The sequence below is a fragment of the Malaclemys terrapin genome, chromosome 1 (assembly GCF_027887155.1).
Source record: "Malaclemys terrapin pileata isolate rMalTer1 chromosome 1, rMalTer1.hap1, whole genome shotgun sequence".
Classification (NCBI taxonomy): Eukaryota; Metazoa; Chordata; order Testudines; family Emydidae; genus Malaclemys; species Malaclemys terrapin.
Genome location: NC_071505.1, coordinates 340,897,905 through 340,920,629, shown reverse-complemented (window position 1 = coordinate 340,920,629; position 22,725 = coordinate 340,897,905). Strand labels below are relative to the sequence as shown.

Here is a 22,725-nt window from a genome sequence, read left to right as displayed (position 1 = left end):
AGCCCTTATTTCAGGCTCAGCCCCCAGTGACGGCGGCGGGAGGTTAGCGGGAGTAAGACCCTCTGGATCTGGTGAGCCCTTATTGATAAAGAGCCACCTTTTGTAGGCACCGGATTGACACTGCCAGGCTTGTGTCGTGTGTATATTATATTCCCAGGATAAGCTGCTGGGCTGATCTGAGTATAAAAGCCCCAGGTGCGCTGACTGTTCAGCACATCCTGCCTGAAGTAAAACCGAATGAGCCGCCTGCCTCAGTTTCCTCACACCTGCTGCTCTCTAGCCGCTGCAACCCACCTGCCACATTCAGAATTAGCCAGGACAGGGCCCAAATAGTCAGCCTCAGTCTGACTGCAGCAGAGTATCTGGCTAGGCTGGCAAACTGTCCATTTGTAAAGGAACTGAGGCTGGAAGAGGCCAACTTTCATATGCACTTCAGGTCAGATACGCTGCTCCGTTAATCCAGAAGTCCTGACTCTCAGCAATAGCCGCCGCACCTTGGTGCCTTACTAGCCTGGCGTGGAAGCCGGCAATACAGGCTCAGAGAATTGAATCAAGGCTGGAAAGACGCCATCACAGTACAGTAGCGTGTGATCAGCACATCAGCAGGGCGGCACAGCACGGTCTGCAGGGTTTGCCAAGTGCAGCCTCACAGAGCGGAGGAGAGTGGAGAGGGGCGGCCTAATCTAGCACGAAGGGCAGGTGGAAGCAAGGACCACCGGTCGGAAGATGGGCAGATCCTATCTGAATGAGCAGCCTTGCTCGTCATGGCCTGAAGCACGTTCGTGGTGCCTTGGAGCCGAGCTGGGTGACAGGACATCATTGCAGGCCCATGACAGATGAGATCCATAGGGCAGCACACGCTGTGTTACTGAGTAAGCGTATGGCTTAGGCTGCACAGGGCAGGTGCTGCTGAGCTATGGAGAAGAACAGTCTTCTACACCAAGCGCCCTAACCACTGCAATGACCTACTGTAAGATGCATCTAATGTCTGAGGCCATTACTCCCATTTGCAAGCTCTTGGGCAGAGGCCGGGTCTTCCCTGTGTTTGTACAGCACCTAGCACAACAGGGCTCCGATCCGGATAGGGGCTCTGAGTGATACGGAGTAACACAAAGAAATAACCACAGTAGGACCACAGAGTCATCCTAGAGATCAATGATGGGAAGGACCAATTACTGTAAGTCACCTAGCCCATCCCACCTCCAATGCAAGTTCGTCCCAAGGCTTCTTGTTCAGAGCTAGTCAAGTGATCACAGACACCACTGCAAATTGCATTCAGTTTGCTGGCATCTGTGGGGTCATCGTGAGTCTTTGGATGGTCGCCAGGCATTGCCGAAAATGTTGGCAAAACCTGACAGTTCCTCTGATCGCAGCACAAATTAGTATTATTGGAAGATTTCACTGAGATTTGTGACTTGTTCTACTGCTTTAAAAATGCCAGTTGTTCTGTTGTGGGCAATGCAGAAATAATATCATGTGACTTAAGCAACTAATAAGACTCTACCAATGGCAGCAACGTATGAAATTAACGGTTCATGAACAACTTAATGGCCAAAATTGGTTTGCAAAATCTATTTGGCATCTGTGACTAACAAGAAGTGGAATTAACCAGAGAGCAACTCGTGAAGGGTAAAACGGGCTGACTCAATGGCTAATATTGTTTGCACTGAGTGTTTTGAACTCTCCTCTTGACCATTCTCTCTCTGCTTTTGACTAGTTTCTTATCCCACTTACCCATGGCAATAAACCTTTTTCATTATTTTGAATAACCTGTGCCATTCCTGCTTGCCCCGCCTGTGGTTACTCCCAGATTTCTGGGGCTGAGTTCCCAGGCTGTGGCCTGAGAACCATGTCATAGAATCATAGAATATCAGAGTTGGAAGGGACCTCAAGAGGTCATCTAGTCCAACCCCCTGCTCAAAGCAGGACCAATTCCCAGCTAAATCATCCCAGCCAGGGCTTTGTCAAGCCGGGCCTTAAAAACCTCCAAGGAAGGAGACTCCACCACCTCCCTAGGTAACGCATTCCAGTGTTTCACCACCCTCCTAGTGAAATAGTTTTTCCTGATATCCAACCTGGACCTCCCCCACTGCAACTTGAGACCATTGCTCCTTGTTCTGTCATCTGCCACCACTGAGAACAGCCGAGCTCCATCCTCTTTGGAACCCCCCTTCAGGTAGTTGAAGGCTGCTATCAAATCCCCCCTCATTCTTCTCTTCTGGAGACTAAACAATCCCAGTTCTCTCAGCCTCTCCTCATAAGTCATGTGCTCCAGACCCCTAATCATTTTTGTTGCCCTCCGCTGGACTCTTTCCAATTTTTCCACATCCTTCTTGTAGTGTGGGGCCCAAAACTGGACACAGTATTCCAGATGAGGCCTCACCAATGTCGAATAAAGGGGAACGATCACGTTCCTCGATCTGCTGGCAATGCCCCTACTTATACAGCCCAAAATGCCGTTAGCCTTCTTGGCAACAAGAGCACACTGTTGACTCATATCCAGCTTCTCGTCCACTGTGACCCCTAGGTCCTTTTCAGCAGAACTGCTACCTAGCCATTCGGTCCCTAGTCTGTAGCAGTGCATGGGATTCTTCCGTCCTAAGTGCAGGACTCTGCACTTGTCCTTGTTGAACCTCATCAGGTTTTTTTCTGCCCAATCCTCTAATTTCTCTAGGTCCCTTTGTATCCGATCCCTACCCTCTAGTGTATCTACCACGCCTCCTAGTTTAGTGTCATCTGCAAACTTGCTGAGAGTGCAGTCCACACCATCCTCCAGATCATTAATAAAGATATTAAACAAAACCGGCCCCAGGACCGACCCTTGGGGCACTCCACTTGAAACTGGCTGCCAACTAGACATGGAGTCATTAATCACTACCCGTTGAGCCCGACGATCTAGCCAGCTTTCTATCCACCTTACAGTCCATTCATCCAGCCCATACTTCTTTAACTTGGTGGCAAGAATACTGTGGGAGACCGTATCAAAAGCTTTGCTAAAGTCAAGGAATAACACATCCACTGCTTTCCCCTCATCCACAGAGCCAGTTATCTCATCATAGAAGGCAATTAGGTTAGTCAGGCACGACTTCCCCTTCGTGAATCCATGCTGACTGTTCCTGATCACTTTCCTCTCCTCTAAATGTTTCATAATTGATTCCTTGAGGACCTGCTCCATGATTTTTCCAGGGACTGAGGTGAGGCTGACTGGCCTGTAGTTCCCCGAATCCTCCTTCTTCCCTTTTTTAAAGATGGGCACTACATTAGCCTTTTTCCAGTCATCTGGGACCTCCCCCGATCGCCATGAGTTTTCAAAAATAATGGCTAATGGCTCTGCAATCTCACCCGCCAACTCCTTTAGCACCCTCGGATGCAGCGCATCCGGCCCCATGGACTTGTGCACGTCCAGTTTTTCTAAATAGTCCCGAACCACTTCTTTCTCCACAGAGGGTTGGTCACCTTCTCCCCATGCTGTACTGCCCAGTGCAGCAATCTGGGAGCTGACCTTGTGCGTGAAGACAGAGGCAAAAAAATCATTGAGTGCATTAGCTTTTTCCAGATCCTCGGTCACTAGGTTGCCTCCCTCATTCAGTAAGGGGCCCACACTTTCCTTGATTTTCTTCTTGTTGCTAACATACCTGAAGAAACCCTTCTTGTTACTCTTAACATCTCTTGCTAACTGCAACTCCAAGTGTGATTTGGCCTTCCTAATTTCACTCCTGCACGCCTGAGCAATATTTTTATACTCCTCCCTGGTCATTTGTCCAATCTTCCACTTCTTATAAGCCTCTTTTTTGCGTTTAAGATCAGCAAGGATTTCACTGTTTAGCCAAGCTGGTCGCCTGCCATATTTACTATTCTTTCTACACATCGGGATGGTTTGTTCCTGCAACCTCAATAAGGATTCTTTAAAATACAGCCAGCTCTCCTGGACCCCTTTGCCCTTCATGTTATTCTCCCAGGGGATCCTGCCCGTCTGTTCCCTGAGGGAGTCAAAGTCTGCTTTTCTGAAGTCCAGGGTCCGTATTCTGCTGCTCTCCTTTCTTCCTTGTGTCAGTACAAACCCCCATGCTTTCTCTCCTCGGCAAATCCAAGTGACCTTTGGTCCGAGCTGGGGGAGCAGGGCTAGCGCTTCTGGTGAAAATGGGCCTATGTATTTTGCTCAGCACTGGCAGGCTGGGGCTGTGTTGCCATGGAAACAGCCCACGGACTACTTGACTGGGAAATGCAGAAGCAAGCTTCCCTTTCTCTTGTTTGAAAAGCCCTGTGTTTCATTGCATAAGGGCGAGAAGGAGGCAGCGAACAGGCCTGTTCTGAAAGCGGCCGCGTGCGCTAGATGAATGAAGGTTTCTCTCTGTGGTTTTGTAGCACTTTAAATAGACCACACTCCTCCACCACAACTGGAGTCAGAGAATGACAGGAATCAGGGGGACAAAACTTCTCTCTAGCTCGCCCATCCCATCCCTAGGCACCGGCTCCGTGGGTGCTCCGGGGCTGGAGCACCCACAGGGAAAAATAGGTGGGTGCTCTGCACCCACCGGCAGCTCCTCGCCCCCCCCCCAGCTCACCTCCACCTCCTCCCCTGAGCGCACCGTGTGCCCGCTTTTTCCCCTTAGCTCCCAGCGCTTGCGCTGCGAAACAGCTGTTTCGCACGGCTGGGAGGGACGGGGGAGGAGGGGGAACGCGGCGCGCTTGGGGAAGAGGTGGGGCCGAGGCGGGGATTTGGGGAAGGGGTTGGAATTGGAGCGGGGCAGGGAAAGGGTGGAGTCGGGGTGGGGGGGCGCGAGAACCCACCAGCGCTGGGGAAAGTTGGCGCCTATGAGCCCATCCCCGCCTGCTCAGGTCTTTATGGTATAATTTATAGATTCAAAGGGTGTAACGCCAGAAGGGATCGTCAGATCATCTACGTCCGACCTCCTGTATATCACAGGCCGTTACATGTCACCCAGTTTCTCCTATACTGAGTCCAATGATTTGTGTTTGGCTGAAAACATCTCTTCCAAAATGGTAGCCATTCCTTCAAGTGCCTTGTCCGATTGAATCCCAAGTATCCCAAGTGGTGCAACTTTAACCATTTTCCTTGAGACACCAGTCCACAGTCATAGTGTCCTGGATTATCTTGGAGGGGGTTAAATTAAGACAGAGTGCCCCATGGGGAACTAATCCACAAAAAATCCCTTAAGGTTCCATTTATAAGCGGTCTATAAAGGGATGATAAATGATCAATCAGTGTTCTAAGCCTGTGACAGACACGAGTGGTATGCGCTATGAATGGCTAGAAGGGGCTATAGATGGCCATAAGCCATGGTTACAAGAACCAAACGACGTATTGATTCATGGATTTGAAAGCCAGAAGGGATCATCTAGTCCAGGGGTCGGCAACCTTTCAGAAGTGGTGTGCCGAGTCTTCATTTATTCACTCTGATTTAAGGTTTCACGTGCCAGTAATACATTTTAACCTTTTTACAAGGTCTCTTTCTATAAGTCTTTAATATATAACTAAACTATTGTTGTATGTAAAGTAAATAAGGTTTTTAAAGTGTTTAAGAAGCTTCATTTAAAATTAAATTAAAATGCAGAGCCCCCCGGACCGGTGGCCAGGACCCGGGCAGTGTGAGTGCCGCTGAAAATCAGCTCACGTGCCGCCTTCGGCATGTGTGCCATAGGTTGCCTACCCCTGAGCTAGTCTGACATAACGCCGGCCAGAAAAAGTCACACAGTAATTTCTACATCATGCCCACAACTTCTGTTTAAGCTACGGTACCTCTTTAAAAAAAGACAGCCAGTCTGGATTTAAAGCCTTTCCGCCCTTCCAATGGTTAATCATCCACGCTGCTAAAAATCTGCACCAGGGTGGACCCAATAACAATCTAAAACAACTGATGAACCGTTTATTAACATGTCTATTAACCCTCTATAAACAGAACCCCATATAAAGTATGATTTTTTTCGCATGGATGATGTGGTTTTACTTGCTGAGAAGGACGCTGTTAGAAAAATCAGTGCACCCTCGAACCCCCGTTAAAATCAATGGGAATCTCTTCTCTGACTTACATGGAATTTGGCCCAGGCCCCCAGTGTTCTGCCTTCTAGAAGCTTAGAATGCTTGAAGCTTCTTTTCATAGTCCATTCCACCTGCCCGTCCCAGTTCTCACGCTGGGCCCCGGCACCTACCTACCCGAACGCCACCCATCGCACAATAAACTGGCACCTGTAAACAGTGCTGCCAGCATCACTTGGCAGCGGAGAGGCAGGATGGTGCAGGAGTTAGGGCATTCACCTAGGCCTTGAGAAAGACCTGGGTCCAATTCCCTGCTCTGCCACAGGTGGCTATCTGTAAAATGGGGCCAATTGCACTGCCCTACCTCACGGGGGTCTCCTGATGCTACATAGATTGTGAGGTGCTTAGCTACTGTGGTGATGGGGACCATGGCTGTACCTCTGATAGATGCAGTCCTCTCCTCTGACCAAAGCAGATTTCCCCTTACGGAAAGTCACAGGAAAAGCAGCCCCGGGGCGCTGCGCTACCTTTGCCGTTGCTGTACCTGTCCTGCAGCTAAACAGGGTCTCTGCTCTCGTAGAGACTGTCACTACGTTCATAGAATCATAGACTGTCAGGGTTGGAAGGGACCTCAGGAGGTATCTAGCCCAACCCCCTGCTCAAAGCAGGACCAATCCCCAACTAAATTGCTGAAGGGAATACCCTACATGGCGGAAACAAGCTCAGCAACAGCGGTAGAGCTCCCTCCCCAAACTCCAGGCCTTGCAATTATTATTCACCGTCTATATAAAGCGCCAAGATGCGCGTGACTCCAGGGTCTGGTGATTCAGGGGAGATCTATCCTCTGGGAGACTTGTGTACTGCACAGGGCTGGCTCCAGGCACCAGCTCAGCAAGCAGGTGCTTGGGGCGGCCAACGGAGAGGGGCGGCACGTCCTGCTCTTCGGCGGCAATTCGGTGGCGGGTCCCTCACTCCCTCTCGGAGCAAAGGACCGGCCGCCGAATTGCCGCCGAAGACTGAAGCGGCGGCAGTAGAGCTGCCACAGATCATGATTGCGGCTTTTTTTTTTGCGCTACTTGGGGCAGCAAAAACCCTGGAGACGGCCCTGGTACTGCACTTGGCTCTCCGCTCTGCACACGTCGCTGCAAGCGCTCAGCAGGCCTGGAAGGTGACCCCATCGCCTCTGAGAGAAGTCACGTCTCTGAGTCACGAGGCCACGCGCGCACGGAAGGGGCAGGCGGGGACGAGGAGCAGTGACGGTAGACAGAGAGGGCAGGTGAGCTAGAAAGAGAGGGTGGTTCTTACCATTTCCACCACCATCTCCTGGCGCAGGAACCTCCGGAGCGGGGCTTGGAGCTGCAAGGATGGAACCAAAAAAAGTTGTCGGAGACACCACGTGTTCTGTCGGTCTCAGTGCTAACATCAGCCCGGGCATGATAATGCGGACCAGGCCCTTGCTGTTAACATGCTAGGCATTCATTCAGGATGTCACCGCAGCAGCAGGGTTTTAAGTACTCCCCTGTGCTCCTGGACCATCTTCCAACAGAGAGGCTCACCTTTATGAACACTAGTGAATTGCTCCTCAAAGCCTTCCTGTAGGCTAGGTGCATGAAGGCCTAGCCACAGAGAGGAGAAACCAGGCTAGATTGAGAGAAGCAGGGTTGGACTGGGGTGGCCCAGAGACAAACAGACGGGAGCTGTCCTAGGAGAAACCAGACTGGAGAAACCGAGAGGGGCCAGCTTGGCCGGATACCTCTGGGTAAAACCACTGGCGTCAAATTACTCCTTCCCCAGAGCTAGTGGTTAGTTGTGAAATTTAGACTCAGAATCAAACTCTAGCAGGGTTCAAAAAAGTTCAGATCTGTGGTTTCGTTTCAGCCCATTGCAGAGTTAGGGAATGGCCTCCAAGTTCTAGTCCAGATCCACAATGTCCCAAAGTCTGGGTGTGTTTGGACTGGGGTGCGGTCTGGGTCCCATCTCACAGCAGGGTGAATTTGGGGCTGAAACGATCAGTGCAGAATTGAGAGAGAGAAACTAGGTTTGAAGGTGCTTGTGTCCCCTGAAGCAGTGCTTGGCCTGAACTCTCAGCTACCACAGCTCCGCCACTCGCCCAACCAACGCCTAGGACTCTGAGCCGGGCCACATCTTTAACCAGCCTCTAGCTCACGCCCCTGAGAATGCTACCCAGGGCCACTACCCTCTCTATACAAAGGATGCGGGTGGCTCGTGGTTTGCATGGAGCATTGCATACGTACATCCTCCATCCCTTCGATGTGGGACTCGATCTCCTGCACTATCCTGGCGTTCCTCTCCACCTCCTCGGCGCTCTTCATCCCTTTGTTTATCTTCTCGGCCACTTGTTTGATGTTCCTCTGGGCGTCCAATAGGAAGGGGTGGTCAGGGTGGTCCATGGGCGTGTGCTTCAGAAGGTCCTAGGGGAAGAAATATCGAAAAAAGTTAAGGTACCCCAAACAGTGCACTGAGCAACAAAAATGATTAAAGGTCCAGAAAACATGAGCTAGGAGGGAAGATTGAAAACGTGGGTTTTGTTTAGTCTGGAGATGAGAAGACTGAGAGAGGACATGATCACAGTTTTCAAGTACATAAAATGTTGTTACAAGGAGGAGGGAGGTAAATTGTTCTCAATAACCTCTGAGGATAGGACAAGAAGCAATGGGCTTAAATTGCAGCAAGGGAGGTTTAGGTTAGACACGAGGAAAAACTTCCTGCCAGGGTAGTTAAGCACTGGAATAAATTGCCTAAGGAAGTTGTGGAATCTCCATCGTTGGAGATTTTTAAGAGCAGGTTAGACAAACACCTCAGGCTATAGATGGTCTATATATATATATAATGGTCTAGATAATACTCAGTCCTTCCTTGAGTGCAGGGACGGGACTAGAAGACCTCTTGAGGTCCACTCGTACAATTCTATGATCATTCCCTACATTTAATAGATGGGGAAACTGAGGCACAGAGTGGTGAAGTGATTTGCTTACTTCAACAGAACCCAGGTCTCCTGAAGCCCAGTTCAGTGCTCTATAGCCATTCCACTGTAAAAGGAGACAAGGCCCTGTAGTTTTACCAGGCGGTAAATTAGGGGAGGTCATTAGGGCAGGGGTATAGAGTTGATCTTACATAGTTACAAAAACTAGAATGAGCTTGTCTCTACTAGGATTCTGTAGCAAGATAACTATGGTGTGTTAATTAAGCCCCACTTTTTTAGCAGTGGAGACAAAACCTCAGTGTAGAAAGACTGATGGCTAACCCTGCATTCTAAACACCACACTGATTAGATATGCTCTTTGCGGGATTAGATGATATAACACTTAAAACACTGGAGTCAGCAGTAGGATCCCTCTGGTGTGAATCCCCTCTGGGCTAGAGTGGATCCCCTCTGGGCTAGACCTCCCAATGACACTAACAGCTCAGCCAGTGTTCGCTTTGGTGGGAAAACTTTGCAGAATGTCCCGAGGGGTTTTGAGGCGACTGATGAACCTGGCTGGCTGTGATGGGCCCTTCTGAACCCATGCTGGCAACGATTTATCTGCCAGTGTAGCTGAGGCAGATAGTCTGGCGCCACTATCGACATGGTGGCACCAAGTCTCAGTCATGCTTCCTGTAACGATACTGAAGATAGTTTTGTGCCATCATGACGAGTGGGCAAACCATTTCCAATACCAAGTCCAGGGGGACCCTGAGGTGACAGCAGTCGTCAGCGGCAGGACAGCAGACAGGGCCTTTGAGTGAGCAAACCCACAACTGCAGCTGGCAGGGTATCACAGGGAATGAGATCAAGCTGCCTTTGTGAAAGACTGTTGGCTTTACACTGCATGGGAACCAAGCAACAAGCTCTCAGAGGAGCATGGGCGGAGGCCCTTCCAAAGGGGACATCCCATAGTGAGAGAAATTCAAAGGACGATTACAGAGAGGGATTTGCCAGTCATTTCCTTCAGCCCATCTCACTGTTGTGGACAGGTCTGTTCTCCCTCAAAGTCCAGCCCTCCAGCCTCTTGATGCTCACACAACCCCATTATGCTGCATATACTGCTCCCTACTTTCTGAATGTCTTCATCAGAAGCAGACAGAAATATCTCCATTACGATTACACACTTTTTAAAAAGGAACCAGCTTTCTTTTTCTGATGTTCCAATGGGGAGCGGAAGGCTCCAGGAAAAAAACAACCCTATATTACACATCTCATAAGCCAATCAGGAAGCAAAGATTTGCCTATGTTGTATGATTGGATCATCACAGGGCAATTACATTTTCACAGCTCTCAGCTGGAATCAATCACAATACACTCATTTGCAGATACTTGCTTGCCACCTGGGGTGTTGCGTGGAACAGCTGATGGCTGAACATATAAAGTACTGTTAAATACCATCAGAATAGATTCACTGCTCTAGACAATTTTCTGAGAAGACAGACATCTTGCAGGCTTATTTCATAACTATTCCTAGCCAGTCATGAGACAGGAGTTTCCTTTCATACGTAACTAACCAATCTGCTTCATTACTGAAGTGAAATGTCCAGCAGCGCACACAGTAGCTAAAATATGATCAACCACTAAATTACAGGGTATGGAACAAGTAATCATCAAGTGATCCATCCCCTGTCGCCCATTCCCAACTTCTCGCAAACAGAGGCTAGGGACACCCTCCCTGCCCATCCTGGCTAATAGCCATCGATGGACCTATCCTCCATGAATTTATCTAGTTCTTTTTTGAACCCTGTTATAGTCTTGGACTTCACAACATGCTCTGGCGAGGAGTTCCACAGGTTGACTGTGCGTTGTGTGAAAAAATACTTCCTTTTGTTTGTTTTAAACTTTCTGCCTATTAATTTCATTGGGTGACCCCCTAGTTCTTGTGTTATGAGGAGTAAATAACACGTCCTCATTTACTTTCTCCACACCCGTCATGATTTATACACTATCATACTCCCCTTAGCCGTCTCACTGAAGCCTCCTGGAGGCTGAGCCCCCCCCGGGGCTGCACTCACCCAAACGGGAGATAAGACCAACTGGGCGATCATGGCAGTGCCTTGCCCAGCAAGGCCAGCCCAGACTTGCTCTGACACATTTGCCGTGGAGCAGCCCCACCTTGATTTGTGCCACCTGAGGAACTGCCTGGGGAAAGCTGCTGCAGAATAAAGCCAGGCGCTCGCTGAGCGCAGGGTGGAGGAGAAGTGTGATGCTGAGCAGAAGGGGCAACTGGTTTCATTGCTCTGCCGGCTGTCAGGACATTAGTTATTTAAAGCAAATAAAACCCGCTGGTTAATTGGCCAGATGTGAATGAAAACGCTCGGGCAGATGAGTACTTGGAGTTAATTTAGTGCCGCCCACGGGCATCCATCAGGGCAGATGGCCGTGCTTGGGACGGCAGCAAGCCTGGCCACTCCTTGGGGATGTGCGATCTGTAGCGGCGGGAGGCACGCTCCCCCAGGCTGGAGGGAGGCTGTCTGGACAGAGATTGATTTGGCTGCGGCGTGTGCATGTTTTCTGTCGCCGTTCTGCTTCCCCCCCGGCTCCGTTGGCATCTCAGCAGGTTCCCTAACATCCCTGCTTGTGCAACGGGCTCCCAGCCAGGAGCTGCTCTGCCTTTTATCAACGGCTGGTACTGCTTCCCCCTTGCAGCTCTTCCCGCGAACCGGCCATCGAACTGGATGCTGCTTCCACCTACGTTAGCTTCCGTCTCCCCCCGCTGACAGTTTGCCAAGGAGCACGGGGGTCTCCAGCGATCAACCGATCCGCCAGCCGCTTGGCAAAGAGCAGTAAGGGCTGGCTTGGGTCAATGCAATGCCCAGCACCGGGCATTCAGAGCGAGGCGCGAACCCCTCTAGACGGGGAATTGCTCCGGGGGACGTGCCCAGCTGGCTTTCAGCCTCTGTTCTCCTCTGGCTCCTGACCACATCGAAGCAGAATGTACAGATGTATGGATCCGCTCCCAGCTGGTGGCAAGACCCCAGGCACCTTTTACACAGTCAACTTCGCATGGCCCCTTAAAGCGGGAGTGGCTAGTGGAGGAGGTAGGGCCCGACCCTGTCAGGTGCTGAGCGCCCCTGGGGAGGGGCTGCATGCTGTGGATCCACTCTGAGGTCAGTGGGAGTGGAGGGTACGCAACAATCTGGAAGATCAGGCCCTACGGGACGAAGGGGATACTACAAGGCCTGACTCTCTTTTTACTTGCTCAGTTTTACACCCGGGTCATTCCAGTGACTTCAGGGGAGCTATTCCTAGCCTACTCGAGTGCCACTGACAGGCAGATCAAGCCCTCCAATGGAGCCCATGAACAGAGCACATATTAAAACAAGCCTCGTTCAGGCTGGCTGTTTTACTGGGCTCCCTCGTGCAATGGAAGGGGAGAACAGGGCGAGCTTTATCAATGCCCCTTTAAGAGGAGGGGTGGGGCCAAGGCAGAGTGAATTAAAATTCAGAGGCAAAACCCCGCTGGAGGGTGCTAAGTAAATGAAAACTGGCTGGCTGGGAAGCTGGATGAAGTTCCTGGGAGAAAAGCAAATGGAAACTTTGATTCAGGCCTCCCACAGAAGTGCCCCGAACGGTCCCCTTATTCTCTTAATAGCTCGTGGCAAACAACCCACCAAGCACTTCAGCCAGGAGCGAGCCGGAGGAGTGGAACGCGGGATCTAGCATGAGAGGCGGAGCCTTGGGTGGCTGACCCGGGGTACGAAGGAGACCCCACGGCTGAGGATGAGAAAAGAGATGGGGAATAAAGTGGGGAATCGTGGGCCCCACTGCAGACACGCTTTGAGAGGGGCTGTGAGGACTGGCACCAATGAGTGCTCAGAGTCGCCAGGCCAGGGGACCAAGCAGAGCTGGTGTTCTGAACTAACACACACTGCTGGGACTCGGCTTGCCAGCTGGCCACCCCCTCCTTTCGAATCCCTGGGCTGGGCTCTCGGGCCTGCGAGAGGGACAGATGCAGCTGTGAAGGGGACAGATGTCCCCTATAAAGGGGCTGGGGGACTGCAGAGAGGAACTGCAGGAAAAGAGACTCTCCTGAAGAGAGGCGCCAGGTGGGAAGCCCTGAAACTTGTGATGGGGTAGAAGGCCCCAGCTGGAGGTTTTGTGAGTTGGTTGGTTGTTTGGACAATATACATGTGTGACACTGAGCCAGCTAGTGTTAAGCAACCAGCTGGCCGTTTCCTAAAATCAACCTTTAAAGGACATATTAGAAAAGTATTGAAGTGATAAACAGGGTCATTTCTTGTAGATCGTTTTCAAAGCCGCGTTAAATGGACAAGGGTTCTGTAATAGAGAATTAGAAGTAAATACTAATTGTATTGGCCTGTGATTACCTATACCTTGTTAGATGTTAACTATGTGATCTAATCAGCTGGGAGATGCTAAACTTCTGTTGCTGTCTGTTACTATAGTCTATTGATTCAGAGATCAAAAAGGAATATTAACATTTAATAACATCATTGTCTATATTTCTCTTTGAAGTTTGTAGTAAACTGTCTATGAACTGCATGAAAGAGTAATTACCTTATGCTAAGAGTAATTACCTTATGCTAATCAATGCAATTAATTACCCGTGTATCCATAGGAAATAGGATGTTTACTTCAAAACAACAATGTATATTACCTATTCTTTGTCCAAGGAATGCCTGCTGTGTTATCAGCTGTCAAGAGGCTATCGTAGCCTCACAGAGTTCTCTAAAAGAACTCTAGGACCTGATCCTATCATCTCAGATCTGCTTGAACTTTATCAGGGGAAGTTTAAGTCACACGACTGAGGTCTTCTGGATTACCCTGAAAATTCTCATGGAACATAAGAACAGCCATACTGGGTCAGACCAAAGGTCCATCAAGCCCAGTGTCCTGTCTTCCAACTGGCCAATGCCAGGTGCCCCAGAGGGAATGAACAGAACAGGTCATCATCAAGTGATCCATCACAAGAATCCATCACTTGAACAAGAATTTGAACAAACTCTATACCTGGACAATAACTTACAAAACTGATTTTGGAAGAACTTTTTACAAGTCAGCAGCTCACCATCTCTGCTATGAAACTGATCTAAGAACTGTATTCATATCTGTAGGTATAATGATTTTTAGGCACAAGAACTTTTTCTTTTTAATAAATCTTAGATTCAATAAGAATTGGCTGCAAACATGAATTTGGGTGAGATCTTAAATATTCATTGACCTGGTGGGTATGTGTCCGATTTCTTGGGAATGGTAGAACTTTATATACGGTGAATAAGATTTTAAGTAATCCTCACCAGATTTACTTGGCTGTCTAGATGGGAGCCTAGGGCTGGATTGCTTTAGGGGAGCTGTATTTTTGGCTTCTGGGTATTGTAGACGCTGTTTTGTTGCTGGCTTGGTGAATCTAATTATTAGAATAAACCACCAGTTTTGGGGGTAATCTGCCTCATTCTTTACAGTTTGCCCTGACTGAGCATTCTCAGTGTGGCCCCCTCCAGCAACCACGGTCACAACATGGAGCCCAGAACCAAGGGCTAAAGACTGATTTGGGCGTGGCTGATAATTCCCTGTCTGATGAAGAACGTTTCCAGCTACACTGGGTCACTGAGCGACTTGACAATTGCGACCTTTATCCTCCTGCCCCCCTCTTGTCTATGCCCCTCACTTGTTGTGACAATCTGAATTTAGTTAGTACAGTGCTCGGGGCAAGGACTGCGTCCTGTCTTATGTGTTTTATGGAGGCATCTTATGCATTTCTGTGCACTCAAATAATCAGCAGCAGCCCTTTGAACAGTCCCATCAGTGGACTGTGCACCTAAATCAACACTCCTGGAGTGTTTGGAGAGTACGTGTAACCCCAGTCTTTGCAAAAGGGAGCAGCAGAAGGGAGTTAAAAAACTACTGGTTGCAGGGCTGGAAAAGAATCCTGTTTCCCACTCAGGTTTCAGACTACCAGAAGCCACCATTCCCATTATTTTTGCAGGGCACTGACTGAGGGCTTGACTGTTTTGGGATAATGGGGAAGATTTCATAGGCACATTCATTTGGTCGAGTTATTAATGTTCAGAGCTGCAGTCTCTGATTTTTTTGGATATAGTCTGAGATGGTTCCATCAACGGCAGTGACCGAGAGCATATTCTCTGGAAATGGTAACACTTGTGGTTTAGATGTATTAATCCCGTGAAAAACAAAAGCAGCAAACACTTCCCCAATTCATAGACTTCCAGGCCATTATGGTAATCTGTCTATCCAGGGTGTTTATATGCCACCCCTTCATTACTGTAGTATCTCAGTACCTCACAATCATCTAGTCTGACCTCCTGCATCACCAGGGCCAGAGAATTCCTGTGGTTGGACTAGGGAGCATTTTTAAGAAAGTCTATCCTGATTTTAAGATATCAGGTGATGGAGAATCTACCACATCCCTAGGTGAATTGTTCCAATGGCTAATTACCCTCACTTTAAAAAGGGGCACTTTATTTCTAGTCTGAAATGATCTAGCTTCAGCTTCCAGCATTGGACCTTGTTATGCTTTTTTGCTTGTTAGATTTAAAAGCCCTTTTCTATCTGAAATCTTCTCCCCAGGTAGGAAGCTATAAACCATGATCAAGACCTCCTCCCACCACCCCCAAATAACCTTCGCTTTGCCACGCTAAATAGACCAAGCAATCTAAACTTGTTGCAAACAATCGCTTTACTCTCTAACAACAGCTTGTTTTATTTACAGAACTGAAATACTGAGAATTCAGAGATCCTGAAATAAAAGCCATTTGTGGTAGCAAGCCCTGTCAATTGCTTTATGTTTTTGCTCAAGTAAATAGAATTTTGTTTCCTAATAGGTAACATTTGATTCTTTCAGCAGAGTTATTTTTAAAACCCCAAAAGGGACTAATCCAGAGCTCAGGATAAAAAATTTGAGGGAGGTCTTTAGCTTTCGTGGTCAGGCGGCAAGTGATAAATCAGATTTCACAGCTGGCCTCTAAGAACTTTAAGGATGCTCTAGAAGATTACCTGGTGCTTGACCTGACAACCAGTTTAATCACCAGTAGGCACTGGTTAAAAATTCTTCCTATTTTGCCTAGAACGCCGCCCCCTGCTGGGTGAATTACACTTCTTCCCTAGTCTGCACAGTGTCTGTGCACTGACAGCTTTGGCAATGCCCCTTGGCTTAATTCACTGTGGAAACCTCAGATGTCTGGGTCTGTATGCCGCACAAAAGCAGTATTTACTTATTCAGGGACCAGTGAGATCATTCCATTTGCCTGCAAATATTACTGAAACAAAGACAAGACATGGGAAACTGACTGGCTTGGATCCCTTATTTTCATTAGCAGCCAGCCAGTTAAAACACATCCATAATTAGGTTAGGGTGACCGCTAAACTACTGGCATTGAAAGCTTGAGGATGATACATTGTGGGTATGCAAATCATCAAGAAGAGCACTGGCAGACAAACCGACAGCAGCAGAAACAGGTAATTACTAAGGGTCAAAACAAGTGGCCTACATGTTGCAAGTTAACAAAAATGAGGCTGTGAGCGTGTCTAAAAATCTTACAGACTCAGCAAGGTCAGATTCACCGCAAGTCCCAGGACAGGAGACCAGCAACGGAAACCACAGCTGCAGTAGGAAGTGGCATTGTTACTGCACAAGCCAGGGAGATGTCCTGGCCAAATTCAAGCTTTGCCAGTTACATAAGAACATAAGAACGGCCACACTGGGTCAGACCAAAGGTCCATCAAGCCCAGTATCCTGTCCTCTGACAGTGGCCAATGGCAGGTGCCCCAAAAGGAATGAACAGATAGGTTATCATCAAGTGATCCATCCCCTGTCACCCAATCCCAACTTCTGGCAAACAGAGGCTAGGGACACCATCCCTGCCCATCCTGGCTAATAGCCATTGATGGACCTATCCTCCATGAATCTATCTAGCTCCCTTTTGAACCCTGTTCTAGTCTTGGCCTTCACAACACCCTCTGGCAAGGAGTTCCAGAGGTTGACAGTGCGTTGCATGAAAAAATACTTTCTTGTGTTTGTTTTAAACCTGCTACCTATTAATTTCATTTGGTGGCCCCTTGTTCTAGTATTATGAGAAGGAGTAACTAACACTTCCTTATTTACTCTCTCCACACCACTCATGATTTTATAGACCTCTATCATATCCCCCCTTAGTCGCCTCTTTTCCAAGCTGAAAAGTCCGAGTCTTATTAATCTCTCCTCATACGGAAGCCATTCTATACCCCTAATCATTTTTGTTGCCCTTTTCTGAATCTTTTCCAATTCCAATATAGCTTTTTTGAGATGGGGCGACAGCATCTGCACGTAGTATTCTTTGATTTTCTTCTTTAAAACTTCTGTAGTTTTAGCTGGGTACAGCCGTTTTCTCCTTAATTCCTGTACTAAACTGTTGCTATATTTTACCCCAGAGGTGGCAGCATTTCAAGTTGGGGCTTAAGTGACCTCTGTAATATTGGGATCCTTTTTATACAGTGTGATTGTTTTATGTGCCGTTCCAGAAATCCCAGCTCAAACGGCGACTATTCCCATGACGTGTGTGTTTAAAGAGGAGCTATACTGCGTGTGTGGGGTTGGCATCCAGCCGGCTGCAATGCAAAAAGAAAAAAGTTAGCTTCAACTTTCTAAAGCTGAACCTTGGACTCCTGCAGCTGCTCCCCTTATCCAGAGCTTTCTAGAGAAGGCTGGACAAAACATGACGCAAGTTTCCTACCACTGGGAGAGTGACTGGAATAGCAGAGGTGCTGGTAACACCAATATTGCTGTGTGGTGCCCATGGACAATGGGGTTATCAGGAGCGCCTGGATGGAATCAGGAGTGATGGCAGGGCTGTGTGAAGAAACTTGAACACTGAGGGCATGTCTACACTTACCGGTAGATCGACACCGCTGCGATCGATGCAGCGAGTATCAATTTAGCGGGTCTGGTGAAGACATGCTAAATCGATGGGAGAGCACTCTCCCATCGATTTGTGTACTCCACCTCCCCGAGAAGCATAAGGGAAGTCAATGGGAGATGCTCTCCTGTCGGCACAGCGCAGTGTAGCCACTGCGTTAAGTGGATCTAAGTACATCGACTTCAGTTACATTAGTCTGAGTTTTGCCCCAGATCCCTAAGTGGCCCTCTCACGGATTGAACTCACAACCCTGCGTTTAGCAGGCCAATGCTCAAACCACTGAGTACTGCGCTCTTCTCGCCGGCTGGCAACAGCACTTGGGAAAGGCCAGATAATCCACGGTGGCAGCGTGAAGGCAGCCCTTGCACAAGGCCAGCGAACGTCAATCTCTCAATCCCCTCTGAAACTTGCCTAGTGTCTGGATTTCATTACAAAGGTGAAGCTCAAGGAGGACCTTGCTGACAGGCGGGAGGCTCCTTGGTAGTGAATCCAGGCCCTGTATTAAACAATCCACAGTTTTACATCGTAATCATGTGACGCTAGCAGCTCGGCATGGTTTCAAAATGAAACTAGGTGAACCCCCCTGGTTTGGACTCTGTTTCACACTAAGATCTGGGGTCACTGGAACCTGCAACTCAGAGCCAAGCACAGGAGACATGGATCCTGTGCAAATAAAAACGGAAGCAACTGGTGGTAAAGATCTCTGCAATAAGAAACTGCTGCGAGTCTGTTCATCCGCTAGGGTAGTGAGCATGATATACGGACCTAGACAGGCAGAACTTTAGCCAGCTCTGTCTAGAAGGGGCTGCTTGGATAACAGTCACCGGAAATACCTTTAATTGCAAAGTCTGGGGGTGTTTGATCCAGGGATCTCTATACATCTCCATACCTCCTGGGATTTGGTCTGGCCCCATCTCTGTATTGAGGCATCTATGTATTTAGGCTTGTGGAAGATGCTCATCGCAATTCTATCAGAGCGCTGGTCTTATTATTAGCACAGTGTCTAGGACCCACGGGCACAGCCCTGGGCTAGGTGCTGATGCTGTACAATCACAGGACAAAGAGATGGTCCCTGCCCCTATGAGCTTACAATCTACGCACCTCCCTTTACCCTAACCCTAACCCTAACCCTACCTTTAACCTTTACTCCACGGCTTCACCGCTTTACACTTCTATACCAGTCTATGGTACCAAATTCGTGGCCACGTCGAATTTCACACCTGGCCAGCACCAATCACAGGTTCACAAAGACAGTCAGGAGAGAACTCAGATCCTTCAGCTCCACAAGCACAATCCCCTAACATAAGAAGACTCTCCACTGGCTGTTGGAAGTACAGGGCTTCTGACATACAGTTCAGCCGCCCTGACGCCATCCAGTAGAAGGCAGTGGTCACACAGACACACTAGCCAGTACATTACAACATGAAGCCCTGGAGGCAAACTGTTCCGCAGCTGCAGTTCTAAGAGCTGCTTTCTCTCCTCCAGCCCTCGGCCAACAAGAGCAGAGATTCAAATTCATAGTCTCTGGGTCAGCGTGGACATTTAACATGCAGAAAATACCCTGAGTGTGACTGGTTTTAACCGCGCTGCACACACCTCTTGGGAGCAAGGCTGCAGGGCCAAAATGCCACTTGGATCCCAGCTCCCTCGAACTCCATGCGGAGAAATATTTTTACAAATCTCCATTTATTGCACTAAGACCAAAGCTCTATTAAACACCTCGGGAAACTGGCAGCCGTGGAAAGCCTGTTCTAGGTACATATTGCTTCCCATTGTAGTGCCGTAATGCTATATCCACCTGAGGCTCACCACCCACTTCCTCCCACCTTTCTGCAATGCAAATGCAGCTTTGTGTGCCAGCAGCAATTACCTCCACGGCACCAAAGAGCTGGCCACCAGACGGCTAAGCAGGGCTGCGGCACGGTTACCAAAGCAATCCATCCCCGTGAGTCCTCCCAGCAGTGGGACAGCAGAGAGTTCTGATGTCACTCCTTCAAATCCTGGTTACTGACAGCTGTCTCATAGACTCATAGATTTTAAGGTCAGAAGGGACCATTATGATTTTCTAGTCTGACCTCCTGCCAGGGCCGGCTCCTGGCACCAGCCCAGCAAGCAGGTGCTTGGGGCGGCCAAGGGGAAGGGGCGGCATGTCGGGTTCTTTGGCGGCGGGTCCCTCGGTCCCTCTCAGAGGGAAGGACCTGCCGCCGAAGAAGAAAGCGGCGCGGTGGAGCTGCCGCCGATCACGATTGCGGCTGTTTTTTTCCCCCCCCCGCTTCTTGGGGTGGTAAAAACCCTGGAACCGGCCCTGCCTCCTGCACAATGCAGGTCACAGAATCTCACCCACCCACTCCTGTAACAAACCCCTAACCTATGTCTGAGTTACTGAAGTCCTCAAATCGTGGTTTAAAGACCTCAAGGTGCAGAGAATCCTCCAGCAAGTGACCCATGCCCCACACTGCAGAGGAAGGCGAAAAACCTCCAGGGCCTCTGACAATCTGCTCTGGAGGAAAATTCCTTCCCGACCCCAAATATGGCGATCAGTTAAACCCTGAGCATGTGGGCAAGACTCACCAGCCAGCACCCAGGAAAGAATTCTCTGTAGTAACTCAGATCCCACCCCATCTAACATCCCATCACAGACTATTGGGCATATTTACCGCTAATAGTCAAAGACCAATTAATTGCCAAAATTAGGCTATCCCATCATACCATCCCCTCCATAAACTTATCAAGCTTAGTCTTGAAGCCAGATATGTCTTTTGCCTCCACTGCTCCCCTTGGAAGGCTGATCCAGAACTTCGCTCCTCTGATGGTTAGAAACCTTCGTCTAATTTCAAGTCTAAACTTCCTGATGGCCAGTTTATATCCATTTGTTCTTGGGTCCACATCGGTACTGAGCTTAAATAATTCCTCTCCCTCCCTGGTATTTATCCCTCTGATATATTTAGAGAGAGCAATCATAGCTCCCCTCAGCCTTCTTTTGGTTAGGCCATCTGGCGGCTGCTAAAGGGGGCCGACGGGAGAGAATTTGGATGGGTCTCCCCGCTGTTCCCAGGCGACAATTGTCCACAGCCCAAAAACACAGTTGGTCGGTGCTAACGGGCAAGTCTCAAGAGAGCCCCTGGACTGGATGGGCCATGTAGACTGACCTGCCCTTTCACGCCCCAAGGTGGCCTTTCCGGGCCAGGGGAGCTGGCTCATTGGTGGAGCGCTGTAGGGGACACTTGCAGAGCTCTGGCCTGTGATGCACCAGTTCTGCAAATCCTGCTGGGAATTTGGGGGGGTTTATTTGTTTGTACTCAAGCAGACTCCCCTTTGGAGATGGGGTAGAGATCTGGGAAGGCTCTCGTGATCCGGCCCCATAACACACGTAGAAACCATGCGAAGAAGAGGCACAGACAGTCTGTCTACATGGGGAGAAAGAACCTTTTCTCAATGGGGTGAGCCCAGTCAGCCGAACGGGACCAGACTCCCTCCTTAAAAGCTGTGTAGACACAATTCAACACCTTCCAAGTCAGGTCAGCTGGCTGGGCTGTGGCCCAAGCTCCCACCCCAGCTAGTACAACTGGAAAGGCATTAAACCGCATCTACACAGGCATCCAAGGGACCGCTCAGCCCTGCTCAGCCGACTCAACTGGAAAAGGCGCCTTTTTGCCTGTGTAGACAGGCCAGGGAGGTCAAAGGTCAGTTCTCAGCTGGGTGAAGCACCTGTGGGTCCTACTGACATCAATGGACCAGCGAGGACGCGACATCCTTCCAAACCAGCTTGCAAACGCCTGACCCGAAAGCAATGAAAGGGGACTCAAACTCAGCTCCCTGACTTCATACCAGTGAACCACACCTCCCTCAGCAAGCCCGCACCAAGCCGACTCAGGTACCGTCTTCAGAGAGGGAAAAGGCCTCTTGGCCTAGTTCAAAAAAGAACTGGATAAATTCATGGAGGATAGGTCCATCAACAGCTATTAGCCAGGATGGGAAGGGATGGTGTTCCTAGCCTGTTTGCCAGAAGCTAGGAATGGGTGACAGGGGATGGATCACTTCATGATTACTTGTTCTGTTCATTCCCTCTGGGGCACCTGGCATTGGCCACTGTTGGACGACAGGATACTGGGCAAGATGGGCCTTTGGTCTGACCCAGTATGGCTGTTCTTATGATCACCCAGCCTGTCCCCCACTAATGCAGGATCGCTCCCTTCAGAGTGTCCCTGGGGGCTCTGTCCAAGCCGAATGTGACCAACTCTACAAACAGGAATTCCATCAGCTCCCCCGGAATTCACGGGGTGACCGACCTCACTGCATCCAACTTACACCTCTTCCCAACTGCCCAGCCGATCTGCATTGCCCCACAGACGGCTTCACGGCACTCCTCTCAGAGCCTACAGGTCAGTGGGGACAGTGAGCGCCTGGACAGCCCTGGCGGGCTGCCGGGTCGCTCTGGAAATGCGGCCGTGCCCTTGCAGCGCGCTGGCCCCGTCCCGCCTCACCTTGACAAGCAGCTCGTAGCGCGGGATCCTCTGCACAGGCTTGATCATCAGGTCCGACAGCGCCTGCTTCTCTTTGTTCTCCCGCATGCTTTGCTGCAGAACCGTGGGGAAGGGAGGAGAGAGGGGGTTCTCGTCAGAAATGAGACTAAGCGGCTGCGTGGTTTACTCCACGGCTCACAGGGACAGAACACCGCACGGGTCATGGCTGAGAACGTAACCAGATTCCGTAAGGCATTCCCACAGACCTCCAGAGCATCCAGCGTTATCATCACTAGCAGCAACAGCCCCACATCTCCCCACTGCAGGGGTCTTATGCTTTCCCCTGAGCATCTGGTTCTGGCCATTGTCACTGGACTGGATGGACCTCAGATCGGATCCAGT

At 49.5% G+C, this 22,725-nt stretch overlaps 1 protein-coding gene across 1 annotated transcript in view; it reads right to left on the bottom strand.

The window, feature by feature from the left end:
- ARHGEF17 (Rho guanine nucleotide exchange factor 17) overlaps positions 1-22,725 on the bottom strand; it is a 247,478-nt gene that overhangs the window by 31,175 nt on the left and 193,578 nt on the right. Inside the window, exons 5-7 of the mRNA XM_054015866.1 lie at positions 22,345-22,437; positions 8,254-8,430; positions 7,304-7,354 (exon numbers count right to left, since the gene is read on the bottom strand). Of these exons, the coding sequence (XP_053871841.1) occupies positions 7,304-7,354; positions 8,254-8,430; positions 22,345-22,437 (321 nt within the window). The remainder of the gene's footprint in view (positions 1-7,303; positions 7,355-8,253; positions 8,431-22,344; positions 22,438-22,725) is intronic.